At 38.5% G+C, this 27,246-nt stretch overlaps 1 protein-coding gene across 7 annotated transcripts in view; it reads left to right on the plus strand.

Moving 5' to 3' along the window:
- Positions 1-27,246, plus strand: part of Nfat5 (nuclear factor of activated T cells 5) — a 156,054-nt gene that overhangs the window by 35,114 nt on the left and 93,694 nt on the right. For 3 of the 7 annotated variants that reach the window (XM_071604761.1, XM_071604760.1, XM_071604763.1), the window contains one exon: positions 10,887-11,068. Coding sequence is in view for 3 of the 7 variants with exons in the window: in XM_027933039.2 (XP_027788840.2) it covers positions 16,163-16,235; positions 17,955-18,008 (127 nt within the window). In the remaining 4 variants the exon portion in view is untranslated. Of the gene's footprint in view, positions 1-10,228; positions 11,069-15,833; positions 16,236-17,954; positions 18,009-27,246 lie in introns of those variants that run through there. The other 4 variants (XM_027933039.2, XM_071604758.1, XM_071604762.1 and 1 more) reach the window with 3 other exon arrangements.

Consider the following 27,246-nt stretch of genomic DNA (forward strand, 5'->3'; position numbering starts at 1 on the left):
TCTCTCTCTCTCTCCCTCTCCCTCTCCCTCTCCCTCTCCCGCCCCCCCCCCCCCCCCTCTCTCTCTACCAGGGATTAAATCCAGTGGTGCTTAGCCACTGAGCCACATCCCCAGACCTTTTATTTTTTTTATTTATTTTTTTTTTTTTGAGACAGGGTCTCACCAAAGTGCTTAGGAAATGTGGCTTAGGCTGGCTGTTGAATTTGAGATCCTCCTACCTCAGCCCCCTGAGTTGCTGGGTTTACAGGTGTGTACCACCATACCTGGTTTCTTTTATTTTTTTTTTCCTTTAAAAAAAATTGCAGATAAAGACTGACTTAGTCACTGCCCCCTTCCAGGTTGATGAAAATTATAAACACACACACACACACATACACACACACACACATTTATACACAGTCATTCATGTATGTGTGTATATGTACATAAACCTAAATGAAGAAATACATTTATAGTTAGCCCTCCATTTCTGTGGATTCCTTAGCCATTCAACCAACCACAGATCAAAATGTAATTAGAGTCTGGGATACATACCTGTAATCTCAGTGACTCTGGAGAATGAGGGAGAAGGATAGAAAGAACAAGGCCATCCTGAACAACTAAGAGAGACCCTGTGTCAACATTTAAAAAATAAATGAAAAGAACTGGGGATGTAGCTCACAGGTAAAACACCCTGGGTTCAATCCCCAGTACCCCCCGCCCCGCCTCAAAAAAAAAAAAAAAAAAAACAGTCAGGCTTACAGTGGTTGTGTCTGTACTGAATATGTACAGACTTTTTTCCTTGTCACTATTTGCTAAGCAACATGGTATAACAACTATTTACAAAGCACTTTAATTGTATTGCATTTAAAGTATTCTGTATTATAAGCAATCTGGAGATGATTAAAAGTACACAGGAGAATATTTATGTAAGATAAGATATATAGGAAGGTGTGTGTAGGTGATATGCAAACACCTTTTTTCATATTAGAGATACGAGCATTCTCAGATTTTGGGTTCCATATGGAAGTAGAGGGACCGATCCTAGAACCAATCCTTTGCAAACACTGAAAATTAACTATGTGTGAGTTTTGTTTCTTTGTTTTGTTTTTTGTTTTCCTTTTTTTATGATGGCGATGGGGATTAAATCTACCAGTGATAGCGTACCTGCCTAGCATGCAAGGCAAGTATTCTACCACTGATCTGTACCCTCAGTCCTTGTGACTATATTTTATATAAAACTATATGTAGATCAGCAGATTGGTGCACGACAGTAGTTCCAGCAACTCGGGATTGCATAAATTTGAGGCATGAAGATCATAAATTTGAAGCCAGTCTTAGCAATTTAGTGAGGACCTAAGCAACTAGTGAGACCCTATTTCAAAATAAAAAATAAAAAGGGCTGTAGCTGGGCTGGGGATGTGGCTCAAGTGGTAGCGCGTGAGCATGCGGCCCGGGTTCGATCCTCAACACCACATACAAAGATGTTGTGTCCGCCGATAACTGAAAAATAAATATTAAAAAATTCTCTCTCTCTTTAAAAAAAAAAAAAGGGCTGTAGCTGTAGCTCAGTGGTAAAGTGCCCCTGGGTTCAATCCCCAGCATACAAAAATGTATTTTTTGGTAGTAGTCTTTTAAGTGGGCTTTAAAAAACATTTACCCTTATTTATAGCTTTTGTTTATATGTACAATGATATGTAGTGATGTTTAGATTTAAGTATATTGATACCACACCAGTTGTTTTGTTTTGTATTTTAATATTCCTTATAAGGAATGAGAATTCTAAACTGGAGACGAAAATAGAACCTCAGTTCCTTCATCTGTAAAATGAGAATAGTGCAGCTGCTGGGTAGGCTGAGGTATGAGGATCACAAGTTCAAGGCCAACCTGGGAAATTTAGCCTAGTTTCCAGATTAAAAAATAGAAAAGACTAGGGATGTAGCTCGGTGGTAGAATGCGCTTGCCTAGCATGTGCAAAGCCCTGGACTCAATCCCCACATAGCTTTGAGTACCCTGCATATCCTTGGTCCTGTAATAGAAGTTTTCTTCAGTTATTTTAGAGGCAATTATTCATTCCCATGTTAGAATAACTTTGTGATCTCTGATCAGATCTCCTAAAACGTTTAACTCTCGATTGAGTTATCCCACAATGTGGCATAATTAAAGCCTGACTTTAATGTCTGATGAGGTATTTCAAATGTCCTATACAGTTCTGACAGAAGACACCATAAACCAAGGTAAGGATAGGCCATGGATAGGGAGGAGGTATTTGTAACACATATAAGGAACAATTGATTTGTATCCAAGATATGTAAAAAACTCCAACAATTCAATAAGAAAAAAGATAAGCAAAATGAGCAAAGGAAACAAATAGAAGTAGAAACTTAATGGTTGATAAACATCTAAAAAGACATCCAAACTTTCTAGTAAACAAAAAATGCGAATTCAAACAATTTTATATATAAACAATTATGTATGTGTGTGTGTATAAAAAAACAAACGGAGGATGACACACACCAACTTCAGAATAGTGGTTACTGGCCAGGCAAGGTGGCATGTGCCTGTGATCCCAGTGGCTCAGAGGCTGAGGCAGGAGGATCACAAATTCAGTCAGCCTCAGAAACTCAGCAAGGCCCTAAGCAACTCAGAGAGACTTTGTTTCTAAATAAAATACTAAAAAAAAAAAAGGCTAAGGATGTGGCTCAGTGGTTAAGTGCTCCTGGGTTCAATCACTGGTATCAAAAAAAAAAGTGATTACCGTGAGGAGGGAGAATGGAAAAGAGGATAGGGAATTGGATTTCAGTATTATGTATAATGTGATTTCTTTCTAAAAACACGAAAAAATACAGGTGATGTTGGCATCTGTTAAATGTGGGTGGTGGAAAAATGGCATCTATTTTCTGAATATTTGAAATAGTTCCTCTTTTAAAGTTAACAAAGTGAAAGAAAAATCTTCACCTTGAGCTGACTGATATGAATATACAGCTTTGTAAGACATCATTTCATAAAACACTTTCTTTTATCTCAGGTATTATGTTTGTTTCATTTCACGCATTGGTTTTGTGCTTTGATCAACAGACTCATTTGGAAGAGTTTATCCATTGTACAGAGCAGAGATGCTGCTTAAGGGGCTTAATTGACCGCAAGGCCTAGAGAGCAAGTATTTGGGCTTTACTTGTCATTGTTACGTTCTTCCTTTAAATAAAAAACTGAGTATCAATTTAGATTAACTTGATGAGTCTCTACAGATATCAGGCATGACTCAATAAAGTTGCAAGTAACAGGGGCTGGGGATGTGGCTCAAGCAGTAGCGCGCTCGCCTGGCATGCGTGCGGCCTGGGTTTGATCCTTAGCACCACATACAAACAAAGATGTTGTGTCTGCCGAAAACTAAAAAAAAAAAAAAAGTTGCAAGTAACAGAAAAATCATCTCCAACAGGCTTAAGATGGGATTTTATTTGGACATGTTACCAAAGAGTTATGGATTGCCAAAAAGAAAAGAAAAGATCAAGTTTCAGATACCAAAGTGTCCAGGGTTTCAAATGATATCTCGTCCCACTTTCCAGTTTTTCAATATTACAAATAATGTTGCAATAAACATATCCTCTTTTACAAATGAGAATTTCTCAAGCCAAGAAGTGGAATTGCCAGGTCAAAAATATAGACATTTCTGTGGGTGCAGTGACCCATGCCTGTAATTCTAGCAACTCAGGTGGCAGAGATAGGAGGAGATTCGCAAGTTTACAAATTCAAGGCCAACCTGGGTGATTTATCAAGACACTGTCTCAAAAATAAAAAGGGTTGGGGACATAGCTTAGGGTAGAATGCCACTGGGTTTAATCCCCAGTACAAAAAAAAAAAAAAAAAAAATCAAATTTCTAACCAAAGCATTGTTTTATTATGTCTAATTAATACTTCCACTAGAAAAAAAAAAAAAAAACTTCTAATAGCACCAGCAATGTATGGAAGTTCTCATTTTCTCTTTCTTTATTCTTTCATACTTAGGACTTTTTTTTTTGGGCACTGGGGATTGAACTCAGGGGCACTTGGTCACTGAGCCACATCCCCAGCCCTATTTTGTATTTTATTTAGAGATAGGGTCTCACTGAGCTGCTTAGCACCTTGCCATTGCTGAGGCTGGCTTTGAACTCATGATCCTCCTGCCTCAGCCTCCCAAGCCACTGGAATTACAGGCATGTGCCACCATGCCCGGCTCATTCTTAAAACTTCAAGACCCAATTTTTTTTTCTACTCTTCAGCCAGTGTGACCAAGGTCAACATCAAGTCATAAATCACATTGCTAGTATGTATAATAAAATGGGACTTCACCTCCCTCGGCTTCCTCCCCAAAATCTGTTTTCCCATTCTAAATACAAGAAAAAACATCAATCAGCTAGGTGCTATGATACTCCATAATCACAGTGCCTCAAGAGGCTGAGGCAGGAGAATAGCAAGTTCAAGGTCAGCCTCAGCAACTTAGTGAGACACTGTCTCAAAAATGAAAAACTAAAAGAACTGGGGATGTAGCTCAGTGGGAAAGCACTGTTGGGTTCAATGCCCAGCACCAAAACCAAAGAACTGTCCTTATTCTAATGTCATATAGATACTTAGTTTTCTTTTAACATTTTTTATGTGTTGCTTTGTACCTTTAAAATTTTCTCTTAGGGGCTAGGGATGTGGCTCAAGCGGTAGCAGGCTCGCCTGGCATGCGTGCGGTGCGGGTTCGATCCTCAGCACCACATACAAACAACGATGTTGTGTCCGCCGAAAACTAAAAGAAAATTTAAAAAATTTTTTTTCTCTTATATTTAGGATTGTATTCATGCTGTCAAACTTTTGTGATGAAAGTAAAGGCTGAATTTTTTCAACACTTCATTAACTATAATAACAACTACTGGCAACATCTGTGTTATAGATAGTATTTCACTCTACAAAGCATTTTCCCACAATTCAGCTCATTTTTTCATAAGGAAAAAAAATACTGTAATTAAACCCATTTCGTAAAGGGGGAGACTAAGGTTTCAGAGTGGCAAAGAAATTTATGCAATTAATAAGTGTCAGAGTAGAGACTCAAATCAAAATATTTTTTCCCCCACACTGTTGGTTTTTGAGCTCTATCAAATTGGATCTTGCCAGCCTTATTCCAGTTTAGAATGTCATACTTCCTCAATGATGAACTTTTCTCTGATGTGTTTTTCTTAAACAGATGCCTTGTACTGGTCTGTACTGCAGCTGCAATAGGATGTTATCTGAGTTAGCATGAAGTTATATGTTCTGTAATTTTAAGTTTTCTATCAGCATTTCTGCAGTGTTGTGCAGAGAGCTCAGATTTCCAGGTGTTATGCTACAGAATATATATTAAACCACTGCATTAGGTTATGCTGAGTAAGCCCTAGAACCTGCAAGCCAAACACATTTTAAGTCCCCAAATAAGGATGAAGGCTACTGTGGGCTTGTTCTACTCTTTTCTATTTTATGCGAAATGTGTATCATTTCTCCTTAGTGGTCATCAGAGTAAATCTTACTGAGGAATGTATCCAAAAGGAATAATTTTTGCAAGGCCCTAAGCTACAAGGATTTCATCTCAATGATACTTACAAAATTTTTTTTTTTTTTTTTTGTCCTGGGGATGGAACCCAGGGGTGTTTTATCAATGAGCTACATCTATAGCTCCCCCTTTTAAAAATTATTTTTTAATTGTTCTTTCTAGATATATATGACAGTACAGTGTATTTTGACATCTTATACAAACATGGAGTATAACTTATTCTAATTAGGATACCATTTTTGCAGTTGTATATGTTGTGGAGTTTCACCTGGTTGTGTCAAAAATTATTTTTTATATTGAGACAGGGTCTCGCTAACTTGCTGAGCGTGGCCTTGAACTTGCAATCCTCCTGCCTCAGCCACTCATGTTGTTGGGATTACAGATGTGTGTTACCACTCTGGGTTCCCAGCCTAACTTTTTTTTTTTTTTTTCTAACTTTTTAATATATATTTTCACAGCTATATTTTTTAGTTTTTACAATGAATGCTTATTGTTTTTTCAGTGTTTACACATAACTGACATAACTTATTAATATATATATATTTGTAGATGGACACAATACCCTTATTTTGTTTATTTATTTTTATGTGGTGCTAGGATTGAACCCAGGGCCTTGCATGTGCAAGGCAAGTGCTCTACTGCTGAGCCACAACCCCAGCTCCATAACTTATTTTTTATTTAAAAAAAGAAAGAAACCCTGCTAAACATGTTACCTGCTGCTTTCTGTCACCTTAGTAAACGAAGAAGAAATGGCTGTGTCCATAATTTAATTTAGAAAGAAGAATTTACTGAAGGTAAAACTTTAATTTGCAAACATGGGAAGGGGCCCAGGTGAAACAATTATGAGAAGGGAGGTGGTCAGAGCGGACTCTTGGCCTCCTGGAAGGCCTGAATATATCAGGGTGGAGAGGATTTGAAGGTAGAAAATAAAAGGCTTTTAAAGCTGGCTGCCTAGGATACAAATTGCCTTGGTAATGACTCTGAGAGGCAGTCAGTTAACAAGCATGCATTGAGGACAGAGTTCTAAGGAGAAAAAAGAAATAGAAACTCAGATTTTAATTATTCATTCATTCATTCATTTCTCAAACATTATTGATTGCTCACTACGAATTCAGCATTATGCTAAGTGTTGGGCATTGCTCTTGAGAAGTTTACAATTTAGTTGGAGAGCTAAAACACAAAGATATGAAATCCTTTGAGAGGGCTAGGGATATGGCTCAGTGATAAAGCACTTGCCTAGCATGCACAGGCCCTGGGTTCAATCACAGCCAAAAAAAAAAAAAAAAAAAAAGAAAGAAAGAAATAATTTGAGAAAGAGTTGAAATTACAAGGAAAAGCCAGGTAAATTAGTTCACTTAAAGAAGGAATCAACAGCCCAGTATGGTGTGCACTCCTGTAATCCCAGTGATTTGGGAGGCTGAGGCAGGAGGATCATAAGTTCAAAACCAGCCTCGGCAATTTATTGAGCCCTTGTCTCAAAAAATAAAAAGGGCTGGGGATGTGGCTCAGTGGTTAAGTACCCCTGGGTTCAATCCCCAAAACAACAACAACAACAAAAAAAACCAATGAAGGAATCAATCAATATCTGTGATTTATAAAAATAAGTTTCCTGAAGATAGGAATTTTAAAGTTTCAGAAAAAAGATAATAAATGTGAAGAGTTTCTAACTATAGTAGCATATCTCACATGTAACTATGGTCATTTCATGTATGAGATATACCTCTACTTTTAAAAACATGCCCTCCTTTCTAAAAAATCTTTAGCTCTTTTCCATAAAGGAATGATCAGGAGAACTGGGGATATGGCTCAGTGATAAAATACTTGCCTAGCATGCCTGAGGACCTGGGTTCAATCCCCAATTCCAAAAAAAAAAATAGGTACAACAAAACAAAAGAAGACCAGAATCTAGAATTGTAGAATTCCAAAGAAGGAGTTTACCTTTACCTTTGCTATTATGTAGTATTTTGGTAGAAAATATCATTGTTTACCGTATCCATTCTCTCCACTTCCTTACCAACTGATTGATTTCCATTTTTGTTGAGAGTTTCAATGTGCCTACATATAAAATCCTACATATGCTGGATACAGTGACTCAGGAAGCTGAGGCAGGAGATCACAAGTTCCAGGCCAGTCTCACGAAGGCAACTTAGTGGACCTTGTCTCAAAAACAAAGAAACAAAAAAATATAGCTCAGTGCTACAGCACCTTCAGTTCAACCTGCAGTACCAAAAAATAAAAAATAAATAAATAAGTAAAATAAAACACACATTTTCTAGCTTTCCTTTTTAGATAAAGTAAACATGTGACACAGTCCTGTCCAATGAAATGTAAATCAAAGCCACTGTGTGTGTCTTCCAGGGAATGGAATTGTTTCTTTTGCCCTTTGCCTTTCCTTTCTCTTCCCTAGAATGCCAACATGATGCCCAGAGGTGACAGTCACCTAAGTATGAGCACATGGCTACTTTTAAAAGTTTGAAGAAGAGAAAGCTTATGTACCTGATGGCATCATGGGCTGTGAGGCCAGCCTTGGATGGCCTCACTCCAGAGTTCTTAAGTGAGAAAAATAAAACCTCCAAGCCACCCGTGTTTGTCACTAGCAGCCAAACACCATCCCTGCCTGATAAATAATCTAACCTACTAATTTCACAGAGAAGAGACAGAGGCCCAAGAAAGTTACATAAAGTTGGACAAATCCTATCAAGATAAGAGTTTCTTATCCCCAATGACAGAAAACAGAATCCTAAACCTCTTAAGCAGAAATGAGGAATTTATCAATTGATTACCTGAAGTCAGGTGTGGCTACCTCTGGAAACTCCAGTGACTTTTCTTTCCTTTTTCAGATTCTGGCCTTTCTCTCTTCCCTTTTCTTTGTTCTGCTTTGTGGGGATTAGTCCACTGCACACAAGCTCTTTACTCTTTGTGGCAAGGTGGTGCCAGTAGCTCCAGTCTTACTCTACCCGGGATTAAGTCCAGAGGGAAAGCAAAAACTCCCTGGTGGAAAGTCACACGACTCTGGAGAAGTGGAAATGTCTGCTGGGCATTGTGAAAATGCTCAGTAGGTGTTAAAAATAAAAACTCAGCACCCTGGGATCCAAGGAGGTTCACTTTCTTTTTATCAAATTGCCTCCAATAAACTTAAATAGGTATATGTGGCATCCACGATAAACATCAGATATTTCTTTGGATCACATGAGCAGTTATATATTCCTTTGGAAGCTTTTAATCATTGAGGCATGTGAGTACAACAGAGAAAAAAACAAATCTATCCAGAAGAAATTAGAATTCACTGGACAGCCATGACAAAAGATGGCCCCCAACACTGAAGATCAAGTCTGACTGGGGGGTTCAGGGTAGACTGGATATACTCAGTGATACAGGCTACATCTTCCCTTTTGCTCCTAGAAGGAAACCTATTAGATCAACCATAGAATTTTTCTCTCATGTTTCTCTCTTATTTGTTGATTCTTTTTTCTTTTGGTGCAGGGAATTGAACTCAGGTCCTTAGGCACTAAGGCTGAATGATTTTTTGAATGTTTCTTTTTGAATTTTCCTCTTTTTTATATTTATCTTGCACCAAAAAGGCCCTAAAAAGTATGAAGAGCAGATGATCTACTTGTTCCTTATGACTTTGGTTCCTTATGAGCTCAGAGTACCTTCAGCTTGTTCTGTACCTGATTTTTAAATGCGTTGGTCCTTGGTCCAGGCCTTGCAGAGTAAACTTTAGACTCATTATTACCCAAGTTTTCCATGAGTGGAAGGTTTGCAAATTGATCCTCTTCAAAGACATGATAGATGCTTTTTATTTCAACTAACTTTTTTTTTTCTTTCTTTCTCAGGAGAATTTTTGGCTGTTAGGATTTGTGAACTTCTTCCACATTTAGTTATTGTGAAAGTCAGCATTAGCTAGGTGCAGTGGTGCACAACTGTAATCCCAGCCACTCGGAAGGCTGAGGCAGGAGAATTACAAGTACAAGACCAATTTCAGCAATTTAGCAAGGCCCTAAAGATTTAGCAAGATCCTATCTCAAAATAAAACATAAAAAAAGGCCTGGGGTTGTGGTTCAGTGGTTAAGAGCCCCTGGGTCAATCCTCAGTACCAAACAACAATAACAAAAAACAGAGAGAGAAGAAAGTCAGCATGTAGTGGTTTAAATATTAATGTTTAAGTATGTTTAGATGAAAACTAGGAATTCACGCTCATGCAGGCTTGTTTCTTATCAATTACTCTTTCACTGAGTGTCAGCAGGTTAAGTTTACTTGGATTACCTGCAGGTAAAGAATAAGTCTAAGATCACTGCTTTTCTGGTTAGAGTCCGCCATTCCAGATAACAACTATAAAGGCTAAAGTCTCTTGGGTGACTCATGTGTAGTGGTGTTTGCTTCTCTGTTAAGTAATTTTTTGGTGGGTTAAGCTATTTGACTCCAACAATGAAGGGCCTGTTGGTGGATGTTTCAAAATCATCTGCCATTCCTGTCTCAGTCATCTTTCTATCCCTTACTCTCAACATATGAGCAGTTACTGTTGTTTTTTTTTTAAATTCTACTTCCATATATATGTAAGTATGTATGTGTGTGTACACACACACATACACACACACACACACACACACATATGGAAATGCTGTGGAAATCCAACAGAGAAAACAATATTGCTTAAAAGAGTTCAGGATAAATTTACAGAGGAAGTGATATCTGAGCTGGACTCTGAAGGTAGTAGGATTTTTGCAGTGGAGAAACTGAATAAATGAGTAAATAAATATTCTAAGTCTCATAATATATATACATATATTTTATATTTTTCTCTTTAGGTCATAATTGGCTTTAGGCAGTTCTCTGTATCCAGGTTCAAAGCTGCCATGTTATGCCTCACACTGCTGCACTGGAACTTTCTGGTGCTTTTTGGTCTGGTCATTGCCTTCTTCAAAAAATTTCAACCACTCCCCAATGCCTATAGGATAAAGAACCAAATTCTTTCTCCCCTGCCCATTTCTTTTTTTTTTTTTTTTAAATAGTGGGGATAAAACCTAGGGTCTCATCCATGCTAGGCAAACGCTCTACCAGGAATTACATCCACAGCCCCTCTCCGTTCTATTCTTACCTTTCTTCTCTTCTTCCATTCTAGTAATCTGTGTACCCACTGTCAAATTCCTATTAAAACATCAATTAGAGAGTTTATTTCATTCTGTGTGGGTGCTAAAGTTATGTGTGCACAATTATAAGCTATTTAAGGCAAGAATTGGACTTCATTATTTTTACTTGTAGTGTTGGGGATTAACCCAGGGCCTCATGAATGCTAGGCAAGTGTTTTTACCACTGAGCTATACCCCAGCCCTCTGTTTTATTTATTTTACCTTTCCAGGTACTGCACAACCAAGTGCTCATGATGTATCAAAGAGAGACCCATGGACTGTTAATTCCCTGTGATGATTACTATGCCACAGCTTGAACAAAATGATGTGTGAATCCAACAGAAAACAATATGGCGTAGAAGAGTTCAGGATGAATTCATAGAGGAAGTGATATCTGAGCTGAACTCCGAAGGTAAAGTAGAATTTTTGCAGGTGGAGAAACTGAATAAATGAGTAAATGAATATTCTAAGTCTCATTCATATTTTATAATTAGATTCTAAAATCTGTTGGCAAATCTCTGGTATGTCTGTTCTCATGTTTAGGGCAGTCCACATTCCCCCCCACCCTCCACACCTACATTCAGCTGAAACAAATACATAGCAGGTAGAGTATGGTATATCTAAAGCCAATCTAGTTTATCCAATAACTTTAATTTAGATCTTTGGGGCTTAATTGCGGATGACTAATTCAACTCTTTTATCATTGCATCTTTAACCTGAGTATTTAGCCACTATCCTCTGCAAATGTGAAACAAAGACACTTGATTTCTTTGACTATCCACTGAAGTTCAATGAAGCCCAGGTATTTCTTGGAATATTTGCATCAACACATCTTAGCTGTGATACATCACATTGTAAACAAGAGTGTGTCAGGACTTTGCCCTGCAACTTCTAGCTTCTTTCAACCCCTGTAGGAAATTTCTGTTGGAACAGACATAGCAGCTGTAGGGGATAGTAGGAGGAAAAGAATGAATGTGGTCTGTGAGATGGCATTCCTTCTTCATCTCCTATTAAGAAAGCAAATGAATAATTTATCTGTAGATACCTGTACAGATTTCTAGCCTAGCACCTATCATAGTGCATTTGCTTTTTTATAGGGCAACTTCCCTGCCCTTGCCCAGGCCACTGTTTACTTCTTACATGGTCTTTGTAAAATCTTTGTATTTTAAAATTTCCACAGACATTTGTTTATGGAATGAGAGCAGAATAAATTTGCTTCATATAGAGAAATGGTTTTTCATCTTTTTTTCTGGGATTTTTCTTTCAGAAAGCTTATGATGGCTAAACTTTTAACCTTTGTTTGTTCCCTTTGTTTCCCAAAGAAAGAGATGCATGTAGGTACAAGCTTGCAAAAATTTGCATACCAGTTTAGGAAGATCACAAATACCTTGAAGCAAATCCCTGGATCTCTGGGTTTTAAACTCCCTGAATTGGGATGTAGTTGTAGCTCAGTGAAAGAGTGCTTGCCTACCACGTGTAAAGTCCTGAGTTTGATCCCCAGCACTGCAAACAAACAACAAACAAACAAACAAACAAAAACTCTCCCTGAATTAAGAGAGAATATAATAATAAATTTAAAAAAGCTTTAGTAATTCATGCTCCCATCAACCCTCCCCACCAGATGGTACTAGGATTGAATTCAGGAGTGCTGTACCACTGAGCTAGTCCTTTTTATTTTGAAACAGGGTCTTCCTGAGATGCCCAGGCTGGCTTTGAATTTGGTAATTCTCCTGCCTCAGACTTCTGAGTCACTAGGATTACAAGTTTATGCCTGCGTGCCAGGCTACTAGTTCATATTCTTGTTTAAAATAATAACACAGTTGAAGTGAAGCTACTAGCTAGAATTCCATAATACTAAGATTAGAAGTGCAAAAGCATCTTAGTAAATGTAATGTGGTGGTTCAGGGCCAGTATGAATAAGGACTTGCTTGCAGTTTGCATATGTTTAACTTGCCTGGTATTGGGGTGATTTGGAGACATTACCTTCTTTCCTTTCTTGGCTTAATAGACTCAGGGGTTTCTATTTTCTTATTAAAATTTCTCCTCCCTAATCCATCCTTTGCATTTCTCCAGCATTTACCTCCTTTCTCACTCCTCACTAAGTCTTTCAGATTCAAGTTGATTTTACTGCACCTTAGGATTTGTAATCACTCTAGATCTTGAGAGACTTAAACTGATCTCTAATGATTTCAGAAGCAAACTCTGACTCAAATCAATTCATAAAATACAGAAGTACTTCATCAAGTGAATTAGATGCTTGATTATAAGATTTAGGCACTTTGGAAGGTGAAAAGAGTGAGGATATACTAAATTTAATGGCAAATAGTAGAGAAACTAATTTTACCTTCAGAAACCTTTGCCAGAGCATGATCTCAGGGTAAAAAGTATCACATAAACATAACCAAATAAGAATCGGATAAAAATTTTAGCACAAATGAAGTCACTGCCACTTCCCACCACTATCAATTCTCTATTAAGGAGCACTCCCAAGGTGGGGCAAAAATAATTTGCAGTATAAACTTTTTTTAGTCTATTATTTGAATCACACTGGAAATTTTCCTTCCAGATTGTGTTTGTTTAGCAGGTTCCTTACAATATATGTGTGACTAAAATTATTTTAACAGCCTTCATTGTATTATAATGACAAAGATTCTGTAGATCTTGTGACAACACATTACTTTGTTCTGTATGAGTTAATTCCTTTTCAAGTGGTTGATATTTGAACCTCTTTCATTTAGAGTAGATCCAGCTACACAATTCTCAAAGTGCCTAAACAGATCCAGGAGGGGTTAACACTACCAATACAAACACACTACAAATACAAAAAGTGAGACTTTATTGCATAATCCACACAATCTTGTAGCTGAATCTGGGTTCTTGTGAAATTGTAATCAAGTGACTAGGGAATGCGATACCTGATTCGGAAGTAATATAAAGGAATTCTACAAACTACTAAATCTGCTGTATGTTTTGTTCTATGATCCTATTGTAATTTTCAATGAGAGGAAATTTCCAATTTTTACATAAAGTCACGTCAGTATTTTATGAAGAATTGTGGATGATGGGGTGGTTTTTAAAATATTTTCACACTACTTCAAATACCAACTAACAGGGAACACAACTAAGATACAAATGACCACAAAGGGAAATGTCATTAGAACTAGAAGGACATATAGTTTACTAGAGAAATAGTGATCAGATAGTTATTTTTGATAACCTTGATTATCATGCAGGTCACACTGTTTTTTGATCAGGGACCCTTTTAGCTAATCAGGGGAAATCTGATTAACATAAAAACAAAGCAGAAGAGAAAAAAAAAAGAAGTCACAAGAGGGCAAAGTACAGAAGGGAAGAGTCCTTGCTAATTCTTGACCTGTTAATTAGGGTCAGAACAATGTGGGATTTTTTATACTCTGAGTTTGTTGAGGAATTACACAGAAATATGCTTAGTGATTCACCAAGCTTTCTTAGTACTGAGGCTCTGCCTGGTGCATTGCAATTTCCTCTTGTCAAATCATGTAGTGACTAATGGAGCCTGGAGGTCTCTAACAGGTGTTTACTCAAACTCAAAAGATATGGGATTTCAATAGGCCTTGGCTTGTTAGGCAATGTGAGATTTGGGTCTTCCCCTCTCAAATGGCTCTTCCCAGCTATGAAGGGACTTCCCTTGGGACTTGTTACAGCAGCCTACAGTGGCCTGTTCTGCTTTGCCATCTTCGGGTGGCTCTGAAAAGCTTTCTTACCTTTTGACAGGAGGAAAATGTTCACAGTGTTGATTTTTCTGCTATACAGAATTTTGTGAAGATAATTTGACAAACTGAATCAGATTTTCAGATGGAAAGATAGGTAGGCTCTGATGACACAAGTTTAAATTCTAGATGTGCAGGTAGAGCTTAGTAAAGGGCCCACCCCAGAGGCAACTGGACTGGGGCGTCATTTGCTGAGACCTTTTACCCCCAGCCCCAGCACTCCAAGTTCAGATGAAGTGCCCAAATTTATGGTTGAGAGAGGCTGTAAATTACATACATGTACATAATACAAGACTGATTTTTAAGATTTATAAGATCTTTAAGATAAAATGACAGAAACAAAACCAACTCAAATAGCTCAAAATCCTTACCCATGCGGTTGTTGGCATCAATATTCCACACAAGATTAAATTTCTTTCTCAAGATGCACACCCTGAGCTCCAATTGATATTTTAATAACTTGATTAAAAATCTCCCAGAAGTCTATTAAGAGTCAGGAAACAGTCTGCGGTGTAGGTGAGGATTTTTGTTTTTGCAATGGAAACTTTTGGCCCCCATGAACAGAATAGCAAAAACTCATTTACGTGTGCGTGTGCTCTTCCTCCGTCCTAGTCTAGTCCAAAACTCAAAAATGAAAACCTGTATAGAAGAGTAGCGTTTTAGGTTTGCTTTTTTTTTTTTTTCCCTCTAGAACAACCAGGTGGATTCACAAGATCCAATTTTTAAATTGTCTTATTTCCCACTCTGAGTAAATTTCAGATACTCTAGCGCAATCAGATTTTTTTTTTTTTCAATCAGATTTTTTAAAGTAATAAATTACAGTCTCCAAAGTCGGTGTGTGTGTGGGGAGGGAGGGAAGAAGACACTTTAATTAAAAACAAGGGACTTGTTTTTAGGACCTGGTGTTTTTAGGATACGGTCTACCATTTCCTAATTAAGAAATGAGTTTGACAGTCGTTTGGCCAGCTTATTGTAGACACTGCTATGAAAACCCCAAAGAGCTGGTCGCTGTCCAAACGACGAAACTCCATTTGCCTGCGAAACTCTGGCCTCGGCCGCCGCGAGTCGCTGGGTTCTTCCCTTCCCATGCAGGCTGCTCCGGATCGGTGTCCTCCTGCGCACACCGCGGCGCAGAGCAGGCCGCCTCAGGCTCGCCGCCACCAGGTCGGAGCAAATACCTTTTCCCTCCTCGGGGCCCCAGCGTGTGACGCCTCCCCACCTCCCTCCCTCCCTCCCTCCCTGCCGGCGGGGCCCTTTCCCCGGCTCGGGATCAGCCGCCCGGGCAGCTGCGGCAGGAAGCGAAGCCCTTGTTGATGCTGTTCCGTGACGAGCCTCCCCGCCCTCCGGCTGCAGCCCGGCTCTTCCCAGCTCTCGGGAGCCCCCCTCCGCGCCTGCGCAGTGCCCCACGGGGGGCGGGGCTCAGATTCCTGTCAGCGGCGGCGGCGGTGGCGGCGACCGTCAGTTTTCGCTGAGGAGAAGCACGAAACGGACCCGTTGGCTCTCCCCCCTTCCCCTTCCCCGCCCTGAACTCTCTCCTGGCTCGCCGGGAATCAGCCCCTGTGGAGTTTCCCTCCACCCCGACGCCGTTTCGTTGGTCCTTGGCTCGGTGGAAGTCACTGCCCTCGAGGAGGAGGCAGCAGCAGCCGCCCTCGCCTCGCCGCCCCCGGTTCGGTGCCCGCGGTCTCGGAGAGGAGGTGCCGCCGCCACCGCCGCTCCCCCCCTCCCGCTGCCCTCGGGCCGGGCTGGGTCGAGCTGCGATGCCCTCGGACTTCATCTCATTGCTCAGCGCGGACCTAGACCTGGAATCGCCCAAGTCCCTTTACTCGCGAGGTGAGTCAGGCTGGGGGGGTGGGGCGTGGGGGCGGGGAGAGCCGGCGCCCGGGAGCCCAGGGGGTCCCCGTCGGGGCGGGGGCGGCGAAGCCGGGACCCCGCTAGCCTGTCGGGCTGCGGTGGGGGAGCGGTGCAGGGGAAGGCTGGTGGTGGAGGGGCAGGCGGAGGAGCGGCGGCCCCTCCCCCGCGGAGCCGCGGGCCGCCCGGGGCCCGATTCCGTCGGCCCCCGGTGTCTGCGGCACCGTTGGCTCTGAGCGTCCGGCGGCAGGTCGGGCTCGGCCACCCTCTGCGAGGAGCTCGCGCCGGCCTCCCCCGCTCGGGGATCACCCCGGACTGGGCCCCACGCTGGGGCCGCGGCGATCCGCGCGCCACGGCTCTTCTTACCCGGACCCTCCTCCCGGGCAAAGTTGCCCCCCAGCGGGCGGCGTGGCCGGAGGCCGGTTCTGGGGGCAGGGTCACCATTTTACCCCCCTTCGGCTTGTTTGTGCGCCGTCTTTCTGCCCCCCTCTCCCTCTGGCCTAGTCCACTCCCTCCCCTTGTCGGGACGGCCCCCCTCGGCCAGGCGTTCTTCCTTTCCTCGTCATCTTCGCTGGAAAGGGCCCGAATTTTCTTTTCCCACCTCCGTGGCATTCTAATTACTTACTTCTCCCTCTCTTTTCAAAAATAGGGGTGCTCTCTCTGGGTTAGTTTTATTCCTCTCCTCTCTCTGGAGTATCAGGCTGAGGCACGGACGCTGTCCTTTGAGAATTTTCTATTCTTTGCTGTTCAAGGGCTTCTTGCAGGGAGGGGACAGTGGACAGAGATTCCCACTTAAAAACTCTTTTTGGCTAAGGCCTGCAGGGGATTCCCAGCATCTCAAATATTAATACTTGAGCTGATTTCTATTGGCATTAAATTCCTATACTGGACACCATAAGAATGTGTCAGAACAGGTTCCCTATGCAAGGGGCATCAAACCAAAATACTCCCACTGCACTCATCACTCTTTAAACCACTGGGACGAGGCGAAAGACATAACTGGATTGTTAACTGTTCATCTCATTATGTTAAAAAAATATGCCAGGTGAACCCTTTTCCTGAGAAATTCAGCGTTTCGCTTGTTTTTGGTTCTGTGCATCCATCCACTGATTCCATCCCCTCCAAAACAAACTAACAAAACAGGGGCTTCAACTTCACATTAATGTATTTAAGTTGTTTAAGTGAATGACAGTAAGGTGGTCTACTCTGAAAGATACTGGACTTTATGGACTGGCTATTGAGTTTGTGTACAGAATCCTACTTAGTTACTGTAACCATTGCTTCGATGACTTTAGTTGGCGGTCACCAACCATCCTGTGGATATTTTTCGGACAATGTTACTTGAAGTAGTTAAGAAATATTGTAGTTTTGAGTGCCAGGAGGAAGACAATATCAAGAGATGAATCTTAGAGAAGGACTAATGTGGTACACTTGGATGCTAAAAATAGTCAAGACACTAACACCATTTGGGCAGTAATCGTCAGATAATTTTCCATGAAACAAATACTTTATTAAAATCTAAGTTTAGTTTAGAGATCAATGTAGAGGCAATTAAGCATTCCTCTTGTAGGGAGTATATATACAAGTATGGGCCTTAGATCTCAAAAATATAAGATAGTTATATAAGAGATGTATGTTATCCTTGGCATTTTTTTTTCTCATCCAGCATAAAAAGTACTTAATGCTTTTTGTGTTTTTCAGATTCTCTGAAGTTACACTCATCACAGAATTTTCATAGAGTTGGACTATTGGAAGGTCAGCAAAGTGCCATTTTAAAGCCTATTGTGTTAGTATGCAAAGACTTTCTCTCAAATGGAATTTAAATGGGAAAGTGTGAAACTTTGCAAACTCACACAATGTAGTTTTCTCCTAAATAGCCTGATCCTTCTTTTAGAGCAGCTAAGTGTTTTCAGTGTATTTTGTTGCTATGTTGAAATGCTTTTTGGCTGTTGTGTTTGCTTTGAGAAGACTTGAAAAAAAAAATCATTTTAAATTATGTGTTGGGTGCTACTATAGATTTCCAGATCTTTATTCTTTTTTTACATACAAACCAAATGTGAAAAGGCTGAAACATTAAGGTGAGTTAATAACTAGAAGAGTGACACAAAACACATACTTAGTTTGGAAATTCCAAACTTAGAACTTTTGTATGCTGAATATTTCAAACATTTATTTACTAAAACATTGATGTTTTTGTAATTTTACATTATATTTAAGGATAAGAAAAGCTGTGTAATAGAGATGATGATTAAGTTATGCTTAGAAAAAAGGCTTTAGAAAGTCCTGGAAATGTTTATGGAATCTGTAGGATAAACAGCAACAATTTAGAAAACTTCATTTTGTGTTGTTTTTAGCATTTTAAGACATCAAATATTCTTTGTGTTTTTAAATAGATTTTATAGATTTCCCATTTATCATCTTTGAATCTTGTAATCCTGGATTTGGACAGCAAGGATGTTAATTTTCCTATTATGGAAATGAGAAACAGGGTCTGGGGGCTGTAGCTTGCCTAGCATGCATGAGGCACTGGGTTTGATCCTCAGCACCACGTTAAAAAAAATAAATAAATAAACAAATAAGATAAAGGCCTTCTACAACTACAAAAAAAAAAAAGAAAAGAAAAAGAGAGAGAAACAGGTTGAAATTAAGATACTTGGGGGGAAAAATCCCACAGTAGCCGAAACAATGCTCTGTGTGTTTTATTTAGTGCTTGTTATCCATGCCAAGGTGCCACTAGGAAATATAAGTATGTATACACACACAAACACACTATACATAAATATATACAAATACATATACAACCAGTGACTTTAGGGCCCGCTTGAAGAAGGCCCTCAGTATTTAAGTCTGATTTGAGTGTAGGTTTTCCCCTTGATTAAGAGTAGTCTGGGGGCTGGGGATGTGGCTCAAGTGGTAGCGCGCTCGCCTGGCATGCGTGCGGCCTGGGTTCGATCCTCAGCACCACATTCAAACAAAGATGTTGTATCCGCCAAGAACTAAAATAAATAAATAAATATTTAAAAAAAAAAAGAGTAGTCTGATATAGTGAGGGGAAAGTGGATATTGTAATTGAGTTTAACTTTGAATACCAGTTTAGCAATTTGTTAACTCTGTGACCTGGGATAAGTGATTTTACCTGTTTAAACTTTAATATTCTTTCTATTAAGATAGATACCTCTTTAGTTTAGTGAGCTAGTGTGTATTAAAGTGCCTTGTGGGGCTGGGCTTGTGGATCCGTGGTAGAGCGCTCGCTTAGCATGTGCGAGACCCTGGGTTCGATCCTCAGCACCACATAAAAATAAAGAAAGAAAAGATATTGTGTCCAACTAAAAAAATAAAATAAAAAATATTTTTTAAAAAGTGCCTTGTATCAAATATTTTTGAAACTCTAATCTGAAGAAAGAAATTTTTAGAAGTGTCTCTTAAAGAAGCAGATTTCTGTTGTGGAGTCATAGTTGTGTGTAACATCTCATTTATTTCCTGGGCAACAAATCAGTGTTATAATCATAGAGGTTATTAGGCAGCAGAGAGATATATGGAAGAAAAAGTGTTTATTATTTGAGGCTGGGATTGTGGCTCAGTGGTAGAGTACTTGCCTAGCACATTTGAGGCATTGGGTTCAATCCTCAGCACCATATAAAATAAATAAACAAAATTATTAAAAAAAAGTGTTAATTATTAAAACATTTTTAATGAGTTGCTGGAAATACATACAAGCTTAATATGTGTTTACATATTTTTGCCTCTTTGTTGATTTTTCATTTTGGTTTAGTGGCTAGTCAACAATTTAAGACCATCCTTTTACAGATTATATAAAAATGCAAAACATGCAAGTATCAGATATATTATGTCCTATTTGAATTTTTACCTGAGATGATATAAGAAAGTTGTTTGCTTGTTTAATGAAGAATTTAATCTGTACTACCTCATTGCTATTTTTTAACCTTTAATTTGGGCTTAAAAGATACATAAAAGTAAAGAAAATAGACATGAACTCCCACATACTCATTGCTGATATTTTTTATTTTTCTCCCATACTGGGAATTGAACCCAGGGGCGCTTACCCACTGAGCCACATCCCCAGCCCTTTTCATTTTTGTTTTGAGACAGAGTCTCCCTAAATTGCTTAGGATCTCACAAAGTTGCTGAGGCTGGCTTTGAACTTGTGATCCTCCTATCTCAGCTTCCTGAGTTGCTTGAATTGCAGGCAGCTGCCACTGTGTGGGACTTCATTTAATCTTTATACTTTAATTTTCTCATCTTTAAATGGGGGCAATAATAGTATCATCATCCTAGGTTGTTATGAAAATTATACTAGGGGAGTTCATGTAAAATATTTAATTTAGTATATAGTAGATGCTCAGTAAATGTTAGCTAACTTAAAAAATCATTAAGCAACAAACATCAATAGAGTGCTTACCATGTGCCAAGAACTTTACATATATTAACTAATTGAATTCTTATAAAAGTTTCAAATGATTATTAGAAACTATCCTCCTATAGAGATGAGGAAATGAAGACATAGAGAAGTTCAGTAATTTACCTGGAGTCGCATAGTTAGTAAGTTAAAAAGCCATGTTTCTGACTTAAGTCTTTTCCCTTTACAGTCTGTGTTCTTAACTACTGTACTGTACAAATCCTTGTGTTATGTAATATCAAGTATTGTCTAGTAATATTTATGCAGACTTTACATCAGTAGTCTATATTTCTTTCTAGTAATTAAAAACACGCTCAGAGTGAGGAATTTAAGTAATTGATATAAAATATGTTCATTTTCTTTATAGAACACACGTTTTCCAAATTTAAGTTCTTTTAGGAAAACAAGTTAGAAAATCTATAATTGAGTATTATTAAGCTTTAGAAATAGATATAAATATCTACCATTTGGAGAAAAAAATACCAACAATAGCATATATCTCATATAATATAACTAACATGTGTTTTTAAGAGCTGGTCCTTCTTGCTACCATCTTTTTATTTAATATGGTGACTACCTAACTGGCAAAAGGGGTCTAGTTAATTAATGCAATAATAATATATGGCCATTAAAACAATGTTACTAATGATCTCAGAATTAACATGTAACCCTCTTAATAAAATAAAAATGGTGCTGTTACAATTATATTAAAAACAATTTGTATTTTTAAAGCAGAATATCCTGGACAAAAGTATACACTATAGATTTTATTTTTTGCGGGGGAGGGAGGGACCAGGGATTGAACTCAGGGGCAGTCAGTCACTGAGCTACATCCCCAGCCCTATTTTGCATTTTATTTAGAGACAGGGTCTTACTTAGTTGCTTAGTGCTTCGCTGGTGCTGAGGCTGGCTTTGAACTGGCGATTCTCCTGGCCTGAGCCTCCTGAGCTGCTGGGATTACAGGTGTGTGCTACTGAGCCCAGCTATTTTCCTTATCTTAAAAGAACATAGCTTGTGTATTTATATATTTTTAAATAAAATGGTTTGCACTTAGATTCAGAGTTGAACCTCTGAATCTAGGCATCTCCTTTGAAGTGCCTAGAAAAAAATTCAGCTACAGAGAAGTTATCATTTCTTATTCTGTACCGCAAAATACCCATTTTGCTTTACTTTGTTTGCCATACAAAAAAAAATCAACAACTAGGAAATGAAATGAAACTAAACGAAAACAAACAAATAGATTAAGAGGTTATTCTAGAAATATAGAGGTGTAAGATAATAAGATAGAAAATCAAAGAACAGGAAAAATAACTGTAAGCAAATTGAAGAAAATAGAGAAAAACAATAGAAAAAAAATTTAAATGCTTTTTTTCTTCTCTTTTGCAGTACTGTGGATGGAACCCAAGGCCTTGGGCATGCTAGGCAAGCACTCTACCACTGAACTATGCCCTAAACCCCTTTAAATGCTTTTAAAAGTCTAAGGGATAGGGCTGGGGTTGTGGCTCAGTCGTAGAGCACTTGCTGTACACATGAGGCACTGGGTTCAATTCTCAGCACCACATATAAGTAAATACATAAATAAAAATAAAGGCCCATTGACAACTAAAAAAATATTTGAAAAGAAAGCCCAAGGGATAACATTATGGATTCAAGAAGGGATTAAAGAATTGGTTAACATTATGGATTAAGAATTGGTTAAGTAAAAGTTCAGTGGCAGTCTGATATAATCTTGGCATGATTTAAATGTTTAAGACTGAGATTTTTAAGAGATGATATAATGACTTAGGAGAAAACAACTATTTTTTTCCAACTATTGCCAATCTGTTTGATTATCATGTATGTAGAATTATAGACAACTGAAAACCCTAGAAATATAGCAATGTTTTGTTGGCTTTATGGAATTCTACCTCCCTCACTCCAGTATTGTGAGTAGGACCCAGGGCCTCCTGCATGCTAGGCAAGTGCTGTACCACTGAGTTATATCCCCAGTCATGACTTCATGGAGTATTTCTTAATTTGCCATCAAACATGTTTTATTTCTCTTGCAAGGACCCATGTTAAAGTAGTTAGACCATAAAACACCTACATGATGATACATATGAAGATATCTTATGAGAGCTAGATTTATCAAAAATATTTAACATTAAGCTGGGCCTGTGGTGCACGCCTGTAATCCCAGCAGCTTGGGAGGCTGAGGCAGGAGGATTGCGAATTCAAAGCCAGCCTCAACAATGGTGAGGCACTAAGCAACTCAGTGAGACCCTGTTTCTAAATAATATACAAAAATAGGGCTAGGGATGTGGCTCAAGGTAGCGCGCTCGCCTGGCATGTGCGGGGCGCTGGGTTCGATCCTCAACACCACATAAAATAAATAAATAAAGAAAGAAAGAAAGATGGATGTTGTGTCCACTGAAAACTAAAAAATAAATATTAAAAAATTCTCTCTCCCTATCTCTTTTTAAAAAAAAAAAATAGGGCTGGGGATTAGTGGTTGAGTGCCTGAGTTCAATCCCTGGTACCTCCCTCCCCCGCCAAAAAAAATAAGTTCAATTATTTTCTTGTTTAGTATTTATTATCTGAATGGATCCATATTTGTAAACTAAGAATATAATTATAGAAACAAGTTCATAACATGAAAAATCATTCCTAGTTCACCCCAGCTTTTTGCCAATAAAATCCATATCTCTGATTTCCCGTCATCTGTTTTTTTAATGACTTTCTTTTCTTTTCTTTCTTTCTTTTCTCTTTCTCTCTTTCTTCCTTTCTCTTTCTCTCTTTCTTTCTCTTTCTCTTTCTCTCTCTCTTTCTTTTCTTTTCTTTCTTATCACCCCAGTGCCTCACATGTAATAGGTGAGCACTCTACCACTGAACCACAACCCCAGCTCCCTATCATCTGTATTTTAAAAATTTTTATTTTCAGTTGTCAATGTACCTTTTTAAAATTTATATGTGGTGCTGAAAATTGAACCCAGTGGTCTCTCACATGCTAGGCAAGCGCTGTACCACTGATCTACAACCCCAGCCCTATCATCTGTTTTTGTATCTGTCTAAATTCTGCTTCGTTTTTTTTTTTTTAAGTACTAGGGATTGAACCCTGGGCTTTGTACATGCTAGGCAAATGCTCTGCTCTTGAGCCATATACCCAGCACTTGATTTCTTTATTTTCATTTAATACCAGAATTTGTTTGCTTATTAAAATAAATGGATATAAACCTGTGTTCTAATTATGTGGTTCATGGTCTGATCTTAATTTATTATTTTTTGGTATTGGAGTTTGAACCCAGTGTTGTTTAACCACTTAGCTACATCCCCAGCCCATTTTTTATTTTGAGACAGTGTCTTGTTAAGTCCTTAGGACCTCATTGCTGAGGTTGACCTTGAATTTGCAGTCCTTCTGCCTCAGCCTCTTAAGTCTCTAGGATTACAGGGGTGTGCTACTATGCCAGGCTTGAGTCATTCTTTTTTTTCCCTGGTTCTGGGGATTGAATCCAGAGGTGCTCCACTATTTTTCTTTAATATTTTTTTTAGTTGTAGTTGGACACATACCTTTAATTAATTAATTAATATTTTTTAAAATTTATTTTTTAGTTTTAGGTGGACACAATATCTTTATTTTTATGTGGTGTGCTGAGAATCGAACCCAGTGTCTCATGCATGCTAGAGGAGCATGCTACCACTTGAGCCACATCCCCATCCCTATTTATTTTTTATGTAGTGCTGAGGATTGAACCCAGCTTCTTGCCTGTGCCAGGTGAGTACTCTACCCCTGAGCCACAATCCCAGCCCAAGGAGTGCTCTACTATTGAAGTTACTTCTCCAGTCTTTTTAATTTTAAGACAGGGTCTCAGTTGCCCAGGCTCCTTGAATTTTTAGTCCTCCTGCTTCAGCCTCCTGAGTAGCTGATTCACTCTTGACTCTTCTGTGTAATTGTAGTAGTCCCCTAACTTGAAAGTGGTAATGCAGAAAAACATTTCCTATTGTGATCAATATTACATATAAAAATGGCCATTTTTTTATTAGAAAAGTAGATTCATTAGGTTATATTTTCTATTGGAAATAGCAGGTACTTATAAAAAAAAAAAAAAAAAAAGATCATGTGGGTACAATGGTGCATATCTGTAATCCCAAAGTCTGGGGAGGCTGAGGCAAGAGGCTCTGGAGTTCAAAGCCAGCCTTAGCAATTTAGTGAGGCCCTAAGTAACTCAGTGAGAATTTGTCTCTAAATAAAATACAAAGAAAAGGGCTGGGGATGTGGCTCAGAGATTAAGTGCCCCTGAGTTCAGTCCCCTCCAAATAAGTAAATTAAATGAAATAAAAAGATTTAAATTATATAAGAGATCAGTTAGACCTGATTATTTAGTGGACACAGGATAGTTCTGTTAATATTAATAAGGTAAAAGACATTTTTCAATAGAAATGTTGCTTACTATATTATTTTCTTGTTATTGGCTACCAATTTATTCCAAGTTACATTAAAGAGATTCATATGTTTTTTATTTGTTGTTGTGTTAATGGAAATTAAGTTTAAAAAAATAACAAGGTGTATAAGATGCTAATTATAAATGTTGTTGAATGAAAAGGTAGAAATTTTCTTCATGAATTATCCATAGATAATGGGTTTAGCTTTGAAATATAAATAAATCCTGATGCTGTGATAAAACTATATTTCTAATGATTTGAACTGAAGATATGTTACATGAGTGAGATTCCAGTTTTATTTTATTTAGTTATTTTTAATCTTAATAACTATTTTATTTTTTATGGTACTTGGGATTGCTCCCATGGGCAATCTACCCCATTCAATTAAAAAAAAAAAAAATATATATATATATATATATATTTAAGTTGTAGATGGATACAATATCTTTATTTTATTTAAATGTGGTAATGAGGATTGGACCTAGTGCTTCACACATGCTATGTAAGTTCTCTACCACTGAGGTATAACCCCAGCCTCCCCATCCATTTTTATTTGTTATTTTGAGACCTGGAACCTGCTATCTTTCTGACTCAATCTCTGCAGTCACTGGGATTACAGGTGTGCACTGCTGCACCTGGTTGATTCTTACTAACTTTTTGTTTTATTTTATTTTTAGTACTGGGGATCGAACCCAGCAGCTTAACCACTGTGTCATATCCCCTGCCCTTTTTTATTTTTTATTTTTATTTTTAGACAGGGTTTTGCTAAATTGCATACGGCTTTGCTAAATTACTGAGGCTGGCTTTGAACTTGCGGTCCTCCTGCCTCAGCCTCCTGAGCCACTGGGATTACAGGCATGTACCACTGTGCCTGACCCTTACTAACTTTTTAAAAAATGGATACTTTTCTCTTCTGTTTATTTTTTGTGGTGCTGAAGATCAAGCCCAGGACCTCCCATATGTTAGGCAACCACTGTACCACTGAGTTATGCCCACAGCCTTTTTTCCTTCTTTTTTCCTGTAGTACTGGGGATTAACCCATGGTCTTATGGATGCTAGACAACACACTCTATGTGCACTGTACCATTGAGTTACATTCCCAGCCTATAAGATAAATAGGTTGATGGTTATTATTGCTTTCCAGCCATAAATGTCTAACATTTATTTCCTTTTCAAAAAACATTGTGATTAGTACTTTACTAAATTTGGTAATTCGTTTTGAAAATATGACTAGTTTTTAACAGTGAAATAAGTAGTTGATTATATTTATAAAATTAGTTTTAATTTAAAAAATCTACTTAAGCAATATTTTTAAAATTCTTTTTCATTTTTTATAGTACTGGGGATGGAAGCCAGGGCATTGCACTTGTGAGGCAAGTGCTCTCCCACTGAACTACTTATTAAATTTTTTATTTTGATACTGGTTCTTGTTAGATTTCTCAGGCTGTCTCCAACTTGTTATCCTCCTGCCTCAGCCTGTGAGAAGCTGAGATTACAAGTGTGTGTCACCATGCCTTGCTAAAGCAAACTGAGGTACAGAGGAATTTGATTGAGTTTTCATTAATTTTCCAAGATTACATAGCTAGTGGACCAGGATGGAATTTGAACCTCAACTTTTATTTTTTTGTACCAGGGGATTGAACCTGGGGTTCTTAACCACTTTTTTTTGTTGTTGTTGTTTTGTTTTGTTTTTAGATAGTCTCACCTGAGTTGTTTAGGGCCTCACTAAGTTGTTGAGATTGGCTTTGAACTTTTGATCCTCTTGGCTCAGCCTCCCAATCCACTGGAATTACAGTTGTGTGCCACTGTGCCCAGTTTGAACCTCAACAGTTTTACCCTAGAGTTATGATCTTGTATGGATTTGTGTAGCACAAACATTTGATAATGGGTGTTTGTATTTTGGACCCTAAAGATTACACTACTGTTTAGATGGTATAAAAAGAATATTTTGTATAGGATTCTTCAGATAAGCAGTTTCCTTAAAGTAATGAAAAGTCACACAATAGAAATCAGTAAAAATATGATGATGACCCCTTTGGAGGAAAATTTTAAACATTCACAATCAACAAATCATTTTTTTCTTTGATAGTTTTTAAGATTTAGCTGAAGCAGATGGCTGGTTGAAATTCATTCTTGGCTGATAGTGGGATTCAGGTA

The sequence above is a fragment of the Marmota flaviventris genome, chromosome 18, assembly GCF_047511675.1.
Source record: "Marmota flaviventris isolate mMarFla1 chromosome 18, mMarFla1.hap1, whole genome shotgun sequence".
NCBI classification, from domain to species: Eukaryota; Metazoa; Chordata; class Mammalia; order Rodentia; family Sciuridae; genus Marmota; species Marmota flaviventris.